The 14,220-nt window shown below is 45.8% G+C and overlaps 2 protein-coding genes across 2 annotated transcripts in view; one reads left to right on the top strand and one right to left on the bottom strand.

Moving 5' to 3' along the window:
- GIT2 (GIT ArfGAP 2) overlaps positions 1 to 8,833 on the bottom strand; it is a 52,127-nt gene extending 43,294 nt beyond the window's left edge. Inside the window, 4 exon segments of the mRNA XM_043557865.1 lie at positions 1,449 to 1,554; positions 2,420 to 2,532; positions 4,049 to 4,182; positions 8,645 to 8,833. Coding sequence (XP_043413800.1) covers positions 1,449 to 1,554; positions 2,420 to 2,532; positions 4,049 to 4,182; positions 8,645 to 8,696 — 405 coding nt within the window. The 5' untranslated portion in view covers positions 8,697 to 8,833.
- A 2,536-nt stretch (positions 8,834 to 11,369) lies between these two features.
- The window catches only part of ANKRD13A (ankyrin repeat domain 13A), a 32,830-nt gene continuing 29,979 nt past the window's right edge, over positions 11,370 to 14,220 (top strand). The window contains exon 1 of the mRNA XM_043557866.1: positions 11,370 to 11,774. Coding sequence (XP_043413801.1) covers positions 11,679 to 11,774 — 96 coding nt within the window. The 5' untranslated portion in view covers positions 11,370 to 11,678. The remainder of the gene's footprint in view (positions 11,775 to 14,220) is intronic.

The following is a 14,220-nucleotide window of genomic DNA, read 5'->3' on the forward strand; positions in this document are numbered from 1 at the left end:
ATCATCCGCTGTTGTTATTGGCCCACTCCATATACTGCATATCCCACACCACATAAACTACAGGATTCTGCCTTATAGCACACCCTCTCCACAACACCACTCTTGGCGCTGTATACAATACTTTAACCAAGTCTTTCAGGGTCTATTGAAATAGGCCTGTGTATACCAAATTCTGTACCACTGCAGAAAAGCTTTTACACATGCAGAAGATGAGCTGCTTTCCTTCAAGTCCAACCTAGAATTGTCCAAAATGCCGTATCTCTTAATCTAAGAATGCAGAAACCTACTGCAGCAACTATATCCATGCCTTATTTTTAAAATTAACTTATTTAATAATTTTCAATTGGTAAAAAAAAACCCATGCCAAGCCTTATTAATTAACAGAAACAATTACATGTACTTCTTTTTTTGGAACGTTTATTTATTTTTGAGAGAGAGGGACAGAGCATGAGCCAGGGAGGGACAGAGAGAGAGGGAGACACAGAATCTGAGGCAGGCTCCAGGCTCTGAGCTGTCAGCACAGAGCCCAACGCGGGGCTCGAACTCACAAGCCGCAAGATCATGACCTGAGACGAAGTCAGACGCTCAACTGACTGAGCCACACAGGCGCCCCCCAATTACATGTACTTCTGTGCAAACTTTAAAAAATCTGACTTGTGAGTGCCCATGCTCTGCATGAACATTTCCTAAAGGCAATGCTTTGAAAATAAAGATACGTATTTCTCAGGGCATCTCTCAAAAACATGCAAAGGCCCACATAAAGCCGTCTACTCGTTTTGCAAGTATGATAAAGAATCCTGAGCACTACAGCTTTGAGTCATCCTGCTTCCTGAAGACCCTACTCAGTATACAACCCGGATGCCTAAAGAAGTCCCTCAAGCTTTCCAGTCCCTTCTAGAAACAACTCAAGGATGGTTCCTATTTCAAAGTTAATCAAAAAACTTATAGAAATATAATTGTATTGTTTTATTAAAAAATATTTTTTTAAGTTTTATTTATTTATTTTGAGAAAGAGAGAGTATGAGCAGGGGAGGGACAGAGAGAGAAAATCCAAGCAGGCTCCACACCGACAGCGTGGGGCTCAAACCCATGAACCATGAAATCCATGGCCTGAGCCAAAGTCAAGAGTCCCAGATGCTTGACCAACTGAGCCACCCAGGTGCTCCTAGAAATACAACTTTAAAACTGTATCTGAAAAACACAAATTGTTTTCTAGATACATACTTATTTTTTCTCTTTACCCTTGTACCTCCACTAAGATGAATGGCTGCCATTTCAATTAAGATTAAAGATGAAACCAATTCCAAAAAAGGATGTTATTAATTATTTAGAATACAGAAAGGAGTTTTTGTGTTGTTTTTCCCTTCTTCCTCTTTAAGTTTTTTTTCAAGCAAAACAATAAACTGTTTCATCCAGCAACAGTAGGGATTTTAAAAGGTGCGGCCCACCTTGCTAAGGTCTTTGGCAGTCACACTGTCGTCATCCCGGCAAGGCAAGCGATGCACAAACGCCAACATCTGATACTTGGCTCTGATGAATTCTGCTTTATTAGGACTGTTCGAAAACAAAAAGGAAAACAGCTCACTTGCAATGCAGATGCAACATTCCCCATTCTTCAGGTTGTAAAAAGAAGAGGAAGTGACCCGTATCTCCCACTCAAGAAGAAAATGAACAATAGAGAAATAAATTCCAGCAGGAGTTTAAGACGTGCAGTCTCAAAACATCGAGTAGTCATTCTCATGGCCAGGACTGCAGAGGACTTGCCTTTTATAGCACCTCTCCTCTCTTTGTAATTCTCTTTTTTAAAACTTTTTTTAAGTTTATTTATGTATTCTGAGAGAATGAGAGAGAGTGCACAAGATGGGGAGGGGCAGAGACAGGGAGAGAAAGAATCCTAAGCAGTCTCCATCTGCACTGACAGTGCGCAAAGCCCAATGTGGGGCTCAAACTCATGAATCGTGAGATCGTGACCTAAGCCGAGATCAAGAGTGGGACATTTAACTGACTGAGCCACCCAGGGGCCCCTCTTTATAATTTTAGTAATTGACCTAGTGGCCTTGCAAGGAAGGGGCGTTTCATCCCATCCTTTAGGTGAACCATCAGGCAGACTGGAGCGCAGAACCGAGATTTCTGGTCTGACTGCCTCTTGTTTGAGCACCTAAGCTTAAATCTGATTACATGAACAGCCTCTGAGCCTTTGTCTCGAACTGGAGAAGCCACTGACTTGTGCTATGCAACCATGCAGAAGAGATGGTCCTGTGCCCGGTCTTCTGCATTTCTAAAAGCAAAAGGCTCAATGCACAACTGAGGTGTACCCACTTCCTGTGCTGCCCTGTGAAAGCTGGTCAAAAGTAGCTGAGCACCTTTAAGTGGGCCCCGTGTGTCACGAAGAAATAAAAGTATTAAACATTCCACTCACTGTACTTTATCCTGTGGATTAGCTTTACGTCTTCCACTCATAACAGAGGCAGGGTCCAGCAATGAATGCTCCCATATAGAATTAGCACCATTATTATACAAGGTTTCAACCATCTAAAACCAAGCAGTGTAAAATCATATTTTAATTTCTTTCCACAAATATTCCCTGGGAATTGTAGTAACTGAACTGGGAAAACCAAGCCCCATTACAAATACTAGCATGATGGGGATATCCCACAAATCACTGCTTTCTGATTCTAGAATGAGAACAATGAACCTGCATGCAGGATTCAGGTTTGACCAGGAGGACAGCTAAAGACCTAAGAGGGTTTGATTAAATTGTTTTTATAGATTATGGAGGAAGAGTACTTTGGCATTTTAGTGCAGTATTTCCCAAGCCTGATCATCCAAATACTATTTTCAAGATTCCTAACAACCCACATACTGTCTAGACTATCCACCTAATATTTTTCTTTAAATCCACCCATTTTTTAAAACTTGTACTAGCAATTGTGGCTTGATGTGCTAGTTAAAGTTCTCTTATACACATTAAAATAATGCAACCATTAAAATAAATACTCGAGTATTACCTACATCTGTCTTGAGTACCACTGGTGGTTCATGTGCCATACTTTCAGAATTGATCTTTTAGGGTCAAGCCTGGCATTTTAAACTACTCATCTCTGGACTTTCTTCAGGCCCTATAATGAAATCTGTAAACAAAGACCTGAGAGCAGTAAACACCTACTTTCACATGAGATGGAGCTGTTAGAAACTTCTCAGTGTAAGTTATTAATAAACCATACTTCCAATTTCATTTCAAAGCACGCTCCTGACACAGCCCCATCTGTGCTTTGTATTGGTGCAGATACCATCACATCAGAGACCCAAACCCACTTGTTTTGGCTCCTTGGTTTATATGGGTAAGTTTAAGGGACACGTTGTACAGCTGCCACAGATCTAGTAAAATATGTACTCAAGACAAATGAAGGCAAAACACATGCTTAATTCTGAGTTCCAATGGAACTTGAAGAATGTGTACCCCAAAATAGAAGTACAGGTGACATGACATTCAACCCCAAATAAAACAAAGAGCTCACTTAACACTTAGCAGGGTGTTGGGCATTCAACTGACACATGTTAACTTAATTTGGTCTCTAACTGGTTAAGAAAAACTTCAAGAAAGCTTAAATCACATGTTTCGGAAATTTCTGAGGAATCTCAGTCCATGCTTCCAACAAAGCAGGAAACGTAATAAAAAGTTTCTGAGACTGCAGCCTTCAGAAACATTTATCATAGCATAGGGAAAAGATGGGCCATTTAACAACAATTTCTGGTGACAGTCTAGAAGTCAGCAGTGAAACATTACCAAAAAAACTTTAACAATTATTTATCTATCTATAATTGAGCTTTTGGGGCCAGATTTATTTGTTAGGAGAGGGGGAAAAAAACAATCGTAAACAACGAATTCAGTTCTCACACACAGTACTGATAGGCACGGCACCTCTATTCAGTTATGATTCAAACACTCCTGTTAAGATTTAAGAAGCACAGTGGAAGAAATGTTAGTTGCTAAAAGCAAGAGCCCTGAAAGCTCCAATTACATGCTGGGTGAGTCCTTACTCTTTACCTGCAGCAGCGTGGGAGGCCACGGCGCGTGCTTCAGGTGCCTTACTTGGGAGACGTGGCGCCCCAGGCTCCGGTGGACGCTGCAGCACTCGTCACAGATAAAAGTCCCCCGGTTTACTGATGCCCAGGAAGGGTCTGGAAGGAAGAATGACATCTCAGTGGCGGGGACACCGGGGGCTGCTATGCTGCCAGACAGGCCCAGGTGACCGAGGTTTGGTTTTTCAGAAAAACTAGACCTTTCTGCTGCTCTAGAATGCTAGTGGACATACCAAGCTGGTGAGCCTGTCTGATGGTGCCACCTATGTTGGCTTGACTCGGCACAACGTGAAATGAGACTAAACACGAGTTGAAGCCCTAAATAAGCAGCTGTCCCCTTTCCGGTCCAGGGCCACAGTCTGTAGCCCTGATGGGATCTACCATCTCAGATGCTCGCTCCTTCATTCCACGTAAGACAAGCAAACTGAGAGGGTACGCATGAATCATCTCAAACCCATCTCCACAAAGGGCAAGAGAACTTAATCATGTCAGTGAATAATCCACATTATCTGAAGCATTATCTGAAGCAAATCTACTAATCTACTGCCATACCTCCACACGGCTCCATGCTTAGCAGAAAGCTGCAAGAAACATGACAACAGACCTGCTTGGCTATGTGGCTCAAAGGACGGACTGAGGAACCTGGCCTTTGTTAGGAAATGTTCTATGACATCCATTACTCATTTCAAATAAACGGACGAGTCCCCCCGCCCCCCTCCCCACCTTACAATTGATCTGAAGGAACAGAAGCTGTAATGGCAGCAGCTTCACAGAGGCAAAGATGTAAAATAAAAACGAGTAGTATTTTTGGTGCGGGTACAATACTTTTTTCCCACGAAATCCCACGGAACTTCAGCAGACATCCTCTGAGACAGGAATAATTCGCACTTGGTAGGCAGTAAGAATAATCCACACCGGGCAAGTAAACTGAACACATACTTAGAAACCCCAGATAAAAACAGACTTTCTCCATGTCGTCAGACTCACAATGGGGTGACAATAGGTGCCACTCAAGCTGCCTGAGCTAAGAATTATATTTAAGAATTCTTCAATGTCCACAAAAATCTCTGAAATGCATGTACACCATCTTTACCACATTTAACAGTTTATTCAAACCCTTCCCGACCGTACAGTGAAAAGTTATGATTTCAATCAGAGACAAATCCTGGGAGTCAGAGGGTGTGGTGGTTGAGACGGCGGTTCTGCAGACAAGCAGTCCGGGTTGGAACCCCCAACTCTGCCACTTCCTGCACAATGATCTCAGGCAAGTAATTTCTTTGAGCATCCTCATCATGGATCAAATGGGAATAACAGGGGGCGCCTGGGTGGCGCAGTCGGTTAAGCGTCCGACTTCAGCCAGGTCACGATCTCGCAGTCCGTGAGTTCGAGCCCCGCATCAGGCTCTGGGCTGGTGGCTCAGAGCCTGGAGCCTGTTTCCGATTCTGTGTCTCCCTCTCTCTCTGCCCCTCCCCCGTTCATGCTCTGTCTCTCTCTGTCCCAAAAATAAACAAACATTGAAACCTATGAGGGGTTGTAATGGATGTAACAATCATAAAAAAAAAAAAAACTTAAAAAAAAAAAAAATGGGAATAATAGCATACCTCAGGCGAGGGTGGCCAGAAAGGGTAAAGTGCCTTGTATATAGTAAGTACTTAGTAATATCAACAGTTCTAACTTTTCTAAATTATTTTCTAAGTAGCATTCAGATATTTTCAAGAGGCCACTGAAATTCATGACAACTGGAAAAAGGTTTTGTCAATACTTAAAACATCAAATGTGTCAGACGAACACAACTATAGCGAAAAGACTCAAGTGGGGTTTCTGGGTAGGTGGGTGCAGAGGAGGAGCTATTTAAAATGAACTAGATTTGGGGTGCCTGGGTGGCGCAGTCGGTTGAGCGTCCGACTTCAGCCAGGTCACGATCTCGCGGTCCGTGAGTTCGAGCCCTGCGTCAGGCTCTGGGCTAATGGCTCGGAGCCTGGAGCCTGTTTCCGATTCTGTGTCTCCCTCTCTCTGTGCCCCTACCCCGTTCATGCTCTGTCTCTCTCTGTCCCAAAAATAAATAAAAACGTTAAAAAAAAAAATTAAAAAAAAAAAAAAATGAACTAGATTCACTTAAAAAAAAAAAAAAAAAAAAAAGTAAAATATTTGCCAAGATGTGATCATGGTCAAGTGTTTGCCATGAAATAAAACAGAAACAAAATCATTCAATGAAGTAGAATGAGGTAGAATGAAGTCGTACTCTGTCAGTACGACTATAGAATCCTGAAAAACAAAAATTGAAAATATCAAAGTGAAAGATACCTACAAAGATACATAAGAACCCTTCTTTTTGTAGTACAGTACTCATGCTACTACTATGGTGGGGGGAGACTAGTTTGAAACCTAGCTTTGGTTTTCAAACATCATTCAGAGGATTCACAGTGTTCTTGGAGAAAACTAAACAGGAACAAGACAACAAGGATTTAACACCCAGTAAGCAAGGTTCTCCATCACTTCAACATCATGGATCAGAATCCCATGGAAAAAAATGTTAGAATGTTCACAACAGAGTAAAATCAAAATCGAGTTCTTATGACGTTGGGTAGAACCTTCCCAGTTTACCTAAATGTTCTGTGCTGGGGCTTCCTGACCAGGACTCCAAGAACAACACAAATGAGCTTCAGAAATGTCTGGGACCCCATGAAGGAATTATAACATGAATCCCGTGTGAAAGAGTGACTAAATGTGCATTTTCCAGAGAGAAGGGCTTCGCAGTCATCAGAATTTTTAAAGGGACCCCTAAGAGAAAGAGGTGACTCTTTGACTAGGGCTCTGTAGAAAAGGCAGCGCAAATTCCTAGCTGCTCAAGTTCACACAACATTTCAAGGTAGCCTAATTATATTCAAAACAGGAAGGAAATGACTCAAGTCTCTGTAGATTAGGCATTTGAGACAACTAAAACGATACAATGGAAGAGAAAATGTTCTGAAATACGCACAAAATGCTGCACAAGGGCAAGATAGTCATAAGCATGGCAATGGAGAACTCAGCTTTCCTTTGTCCCCTACCATCTAGTGGGGAGTCAAGAACACACGTTCCAAGAGGAAGTCTGAATCTAGACTCATGTGAATCAAACACATCACAGAAAGTTCAACTGCAAACAAGAAAATAAGGAAGTGGAACAAATAACTTTTTTAGAGAATACGATGGAGTCTGTATAACCCACACTAACTTGAGGTCCTCTTTTTCAGCTCTCCACCCTCCTCCCCATCTTCAAAGGAAACTGGTAACCCCACTTGCACTACACAGGCCATGAAATAACCACATAAGGTTTGAGTTATCACAGTACTATTTAAAATCAGTCTCCACTTCCATATGACAAGATGAAGTTCAGAGCAGTTGCAAAAACACTGCTGTGCAATGATTACGTTATGGTTGTTAATTGGACACTAACATACCAAAGAAAGCCATCTTACCTTTGAATGACTTCAAATTTCAAAGCACTCAAAATCCAAGCACAGAAAATAGCATAGAGACCTGTCAATTCAGTTCCAATTGCTAAGAGGGATCTGAACTCTAAATCTGAAAATTACACAGGGAAGAATGGTTTTGGCCTTTCAGCGCACCCATAGGCCTATCCTGCCCGAATGCCCCCAAGTGTGTCTATTTGCCAGTGATTTTGTTTGTTTTGTAGGTTGTAATTAATGTAAGATTCAGAAACTCAACTCTAGCTTTAAGAGACTGCAAAGGTTCTGTACCAAACACCACAATACAAAAAAGAAACAAACTTTGATGAGATAATCCTAAGAATATTCATTGACTCTTACCACTGAATGTGGTTCTCCCAATTATCTCCATCGGAAAAATAAGGAAATTAATTAAGGCCGGGCCAAATGAAATCACCAGCCCAAGGTCACCCACAGGCAAACCTAGTTTGAACCCAGGCCGTCCAGATCCCAAAACTCAAGACACGCACTGCCTCCCAAGTGCTGGATGTGTTTCCAAGACCCCGAAGTCCTGGAGATTCTCCCCGGTGGAGGTGGAGGGGGAACCGGGATGTTAGGAGCAGGGAAATCATCTACGGGAGTCCCCTAGAGAGTATCGGTGGACGGAAGCGACGAGTGCGCCCACCCTGGGCAGGGCCCCCTCGCAGGGCGGGGGTCCGGGGGGGGACTGTGAGGGGAGGGAGGGAACACCTGCAGCCTCTGGGGGCCGCAGCCGGGAGAACGCTCGCATTTTACTTCTGTAATTGGCCTTCCTGTGGATTGCCCAAGCCCCTTCCTGTTGGGGAAGCGGCCCCGACCCCGCAGCCTCCCCGCCCGGCCTGGGACAGAGGAGACGAGAGGGGATGAGTGGGGATGAGAGGGGAGGGAGGGACGGGAGGGCGGCGGCCCCCTTTCCCGCCCGGCTCTGACAGGCCCGGGACGGGTCCCGCTCCGAGGCCTCCCCGCCTCTTCCTCCCCGCGACCCCAAGTGTGGGGTTCGGTCGCCGGGACCCGCCCGACCCGAGGGGGCGGCCCCGGGGCAGGGGTCCCTCTGAGTAGAGCTGAGCAGAGAGGGCCTGGCCGGTGCGACTCACCCGGCCCGCTACAGTCCGCGCACACCTCGCTGCTCCGAAGCCGCTTCGACATGGCTCCCGCCTCCCACCTGCCGGGAATCAGGGTCCCGGGGACAGCGAAGGCGGCGGCGGCAGCGCTTCCGCTCTAACGGGTCCCCGCGGCGGCGGCGGCGCTGGCGGCGGCGCCTCTCCCCTCAGCGCCTCGCAGCCGCGGCGCAGCACGCACGCGCGGGGAGGGGCCCTTCGTTGACGGGCAGATCACGTGACAGGAAGGGGCACGCTGCCTTGTCGCCATCTTGAGTGAGGGCAGCATCTTCTGCCCTGCTTACAAGTTTTCTTCAATTTGGGTTTCCCTTTCTGGAGGAGATTCTTTGTCCCCGCACTGATTAATACCAAGGGAAACAGCAAAATCTAGTGGCCAGAGCTCTGCAGCCACAGCCTTCCTGAGGCAATCAATAGTTAAGTCACTTAATATAACTGGTCAAGTTCACTCACTTATTCATTCTTTTGGTCAATAAATACTTATGGAGCATCTATATGCCACACACTGTTTCCAGCGCTGTTCCCAGAGAAAAAATTGAGCAAAGAAGACAAAATTTCCTGTCTTTATGGAGCGTATATTATGTTGTGGTAGATCTACAATAAAATATGTAAAATAAGGAACGTTAGATGTGTCTTTGAATGCAATTTTAGTCTCATCTGCAAAATGGAGCTGATGGGACCAGTTGTTTTGTTTTGTTTTGTTTTTTGCATGTTATGCCACATAAGAAGGATTCTTACATTTTTAAAGTGTTGTAAAGAAAAAAAGAAGATGAAGTGGATGAAGAATATTCCATGAAACTCATATATGGCCTGCAGAGCTAAATATTTATTGTGCGGCTAAAGACAAATGGAATCACTTAACAGAAAAATGTGGTGTGCCTGCCTCATAGTAAGCACTCAATAATAGTAGCTCCCACTATTATTGATATTTGGTATTATTATTCTTTTCTAATCTCAATTTTTTTTGTTTTTGAGAAGAATAATAACCTACAATGATTTATGGGATGGTGTGAAATGAACACAGTGAGGGGAGATTAATCGGCATGAGAGAAGAGATGTGACCCTATGCTAATGAATATTTATTGTATATCTTGTATGTAAATGCAACCGTGATCTCCATTCCGCAAATCCTGGATGCCTTTTAAGGGTCAGGCACTGTTTTGACTTTAGATATTCTGTGGAGTTTTTCAACTTATGAATAGGAGAGATGTTTAATAAACATGGAACGATGAACAGAAAGATTAAAGATTAAATTGCACAAAGCATCTGAAAAGATAGGAAGTCTTGGAAGAGATCAAAGAAGCCCTGGTTTTGGTCCATCTCTCCGTTTTTGTTTTTGTTTTTTTTTCAATGTTTATTTATTTATTTTGAGAGAAAGAGAGTGTGAGGAAGAGGGAAGAGAGAGAATCCCGAGCAGCCTGTTGGTGGGGCTTGATCTCATGACTGTGAGATCACGACTTGAGCCTACATCGAGTCAAACCTTAACCAACTGAGCCACACTGGCGCCCCCAGCCACCTCTCTATTTTGATAAATGTGTGGTGTAGGAATAGCTGCATAATTCCCACACATTCCAGAGTAAGAGCCTCTGGGTGCCATCCTGATGCTCCTGCATCCTGTTTTGGTTCACAGACTCACAAATCTCTGGACTCAACACGTGTGGACAATGGATTAGGCCAGGCTTCTTGAACAGCTGCTGTTGCAGGCATCTGAAAAGCTGGATGTGCACAAGCAGGGGAGGTGGAGGGTATGCTTTCAGGATGCATTAAATAACTTTGCCCAGCTGTGTGGTCTCGTTGTAGACAACTGTGCAAATAGCTTACGCTGGTGAGTAGCTGTCAAGTTGACTTGGCTCTTCAGTGAATCAAAGAGCTGTAGTGCCTTAGGTTAAAATCCAAAGAATGAACTTAATATTTGCAAGCTGTGGTCACGTTTGGGTAGTATCTACCCAAGTATGGCCTTTTCTGCCATAATCCAAAATTCAACTGGCTAGCTTCAAAAATAGATGAGCCTCATATGTGGGATAAACCACTGCCATAGGTAACTTTGAATCTTAACCCAGTTCGGAGTTCAGATGGGAACAGTGGTTCTCAACTGGGAATGATGGTTCTCTTCCAGGGGTCATTTGGCAGTGTCTGGAGACATCTGGGGCGGGGAGTGCTAGTGGCATCTCGTGGATAGAAAGGCATCCTACAAAGCACGGGACAACCCCACAGAAAGAAAATTGCTCACTTTAAAACCTTCAGATGTTGAGAAACCCTGAGAAAGAACTGTCTCCTTGTTATGCAAATCTTCAACGCCACTTCTCCAGAGTTTAGAATCCTTCCTTTAAATTTCTTTGGTGTTGCCCACTTCCAAAATGGCCTCTGGCCAATCATGCACGCACTGCCCAGTTCCAAAAAGGCTGCAAGGGAGTCAGTTACTGGAATGGTTTGGTCCAGGCCTCCGCTGTCACCCCCTGAACTCAGAGCCGATGGAAGAGGCCCAGTTGTGGGCCGAACCATGTGAGCTTGCTGGAGCAGGGGAAAGGGGCTGGTGACGGGTAGGCCGAGTTTTCCACGTCGAGATCATGGGCTAAGGAAGAGAGTTTCCTCTCTGTTTTGGGATTGCACTGTGTTTCCCGGTGCGCAGCTGGGGGTAGGGGGGATCGGGCCGACCAAGGGCCGGGTGGCTGGCCTCGCCTCCCCCCGCCTCGGTGTGCGGTGGTTCGCCCCGCGCACTTCCCAGTTTGGGGCAGTTCGGCCCGCAGAAGTCGGTTCGGGAGCTGTCAGCGCGGGCGGGAGCGCGGCGGGGCGCGGGGTGGGCGCGGCCGACCCCCGTCCCCGACCCGGCCCGCGACCCCCGACCTCCCGCGCGCCCCGCACCCGGCCCGTAGGCCGCCCCGCCGCGTACCGTGCCGCTCGCTTGCTGCGTTTTCTCTCTCTCTCTCGCCGGCCGCCGGGCGGGCACCGGAGACCCCGCCGAGGCTGAGGCTTGTCAAGCGGGCGGTGAGGGCCCTGCTGCGGCCTTCTCGCCATGTCCTCGACCCGCGACAACAGCGGCCACTTCCCCTTGCACCTCCTGGTCTGGAACAACGACTACCGGCAGCTGGAGAAGGAGCTGCGGGGCCAGGTGAGGGGCGGGGCGGGGGTCCGCCCACGGTGAGGGGTGGGGGGAGTCAGGGGTCGCTTCGAGCCCCTGAGCCCATCTCTAGCCCTCTGCCTTCGGGGCCCCGCAGACCCCTTCTTCACCTCTGCAGCCGTGGGACAGTAATAGTAGGACGTGTATCGGAGTGCTTACTGTGTGCCAGGCCCTGTGCCGAGGGCTTTATAAACCATCTATACTGCCTTTCCAACCGTCCTAGGAGGTAGGTACCTTTATTACATTTGCCATAGAAGGAAACTGAGGCTCTCAGAGCTTCTGCGCCTTGCGTAAGGTCGCCCACCTAATAAATACCAAGTCGAGATTTTAACTCCGGCCGACTGGCTCCAGAGTGCACGGTCTTAACAAATTAGGCTCCACTGCCTCTCCCAAAGAGGTGAGAGCAGCACGCACCGCTCACCCCCACCCCCCTCCTCCCAACCCTTTTTGTATGAAAGGACTTGGTTGGGGTTTGGAGTCCAGGTTCTAACTCGCCCTGTGACCTTGGGCAAGGCACGTTCCCTCGCTGGCCCAGGGAGGCTGATGATACACACCAAAGTTTGAGAATCTCTGGCGCACAGCGTTCTTAAAATCCCTTCTGGTCCTAAAGTGCTTTGATTCCTCGTCTTTTATTTATTGCCTTCTCTTTAAAGCAGTGGTTCTCAATTGGAGGTGATTTGAACACGCACCTCCTGACTCCCAATGGTAATGCATGGAGACATTTTTGTGTTACAAGTAGGGAATGGGAGCTACTGGGATCTTAGAGGTAGGGTCAAGGGCGCTGCCCACCGTCCTACGCTGCACAGGACAGCTCCCCGCAACAGAATTATCTGGCCCAAAATGTGAGTAGTGTTTTGCTTGAGGAACCCGGATGTTAAAGGCACCTCAACAATTCTGGGAGTTATTAGTGCAGTCAAGTTACAAGCTCACGTACTTAGCAGTTAGGGTAAGGATTTGTACTTTGGTGTAACTCTTGTTGACTTCATTTTATCCAGTGTGTTGCTTAAAAAATCTGTTGAGCACCCACTGGAAGTCAAAAATTGCTCTTTTTTCATTTAAACCCTCTGTCCAGACAGAATAAACTTTTATTGGAAGAGTCATTGGTCTTAATTAGATCATGCCCCCAGAGTAAATGACTCACCATTAGGTGTCCCGGTATACCTGGTGATTTAATTCCCTTTCTGTTACTGGACGTGGCCCAGAGGGAATCCTCCATCACTTTGCTCTCAGCTGAAAGTGTCTCACCTTGGACAGTTGAAAAATGACCCAGGCAATCCTGCTGTGTTTTGCATCTGCACTTCCTCAGTATTGGGGCTACCCCCAGTTTCTTGTGAAATAGTGAGATAAAGTACAGAGAAAGTCCTAGAACTAAGCTCCCTTTTGCTAGACAATTTCGTCATCATCATTAAACCACATACTTTTTCAACACTGATTCCTGAAAACAGCAGGCTTTCTATTCATTGGAGATGAAGAAAAGAGTTTGAGTGCCGTGCAGTTTTTCTCTATAGAAAAACTTGTTTGATAAGAACACAGTCTCGGTTATAGTCTAAAATGTGGCAGGGGCGCCCGGGTAGCTCAGTTGGTTGAGCGTTTGACTTCGGCTCAGGTTCATGAGCTCGAGCCCTGCATTGGGCTCTGTGCTGGCCGCTCAGAGCTTGGAGCCTGCTTTGGATTCTGCGTCTCCCTCTCTCTGTGCCCTTCCCCCGCTCATGCTCTGTCTGTGTGTGTCTCTCTCTCAAAAATAAATAAACGTTTAAAAAAATGTGGCATAGTTATCTCCTCATTCTGTAAGCTGTGTAAAAAAAAAAAAAATGTCCGTTGAAAGTTCTCTGTGCTTCTTCCCTTGAGAAATGTTAAGCACATTCGTGATGAGAGAATTATAATTTTGCAGCAGATTTTCCTGGAGTGAACTTGTAATGTCAAGGGAGTCAAAGGAACAATACTCATTCTTGCTAGTTATTTGGTTTTGCCTCTGTTACCGGTTATCACTGTAGACCATTTCCCAGTATACCAGTTTCCTCTGGATAAGAGGTAGTTAAGTGTATTCATAAAGAACATCTTCCCCCTGAAAGCTTGACTGTCATGACCACATCATCTAATCTCAGTCCTGAAACTTGGCCACTGAAGGGGTCGAGATGGGGCTGGCTGGCTTCAAGGGTGTGTGTGCTACCTGTGGTCAGCAAGGGCCTGTGCTTGGTTTAATGCTCTGCTGTCACTGTCATGAAATTCCTCATTATTTTTTTTTTGGAAAAGGAGCCTTGCGTGTTCGTTTTCTGCTAGGCCCTGCAAATTATGTAACCGGTTCAGGGTTAAGAAGTTGAACGTGGCCATCATTAAAATATGTGACAGGAGATACTTCGCTGCTTTCTTATTCGTCAAGATCTCTTGATGATGCAACAGCTTCCTACTTCTGTGACTTAAAGGCAGTTCTGTTAAA

This window comes from Prionailurus bengalensis, chromosome D3 (genome assembly GCF_016509475.1).
Source record: "Prionailurus bengalensis isolate Pbe53 chromosome D3, Fcat_Pben_1.1_paternal_pri, whole genome shotgun sequence".
NCBI classification, from domain to species: domain Eukaryota; kingdom Metazoa; phylum Chordata; class Mammalia; order Carnivora; family Felidae; genus Prionailurus; species Prionailurus bengalensis.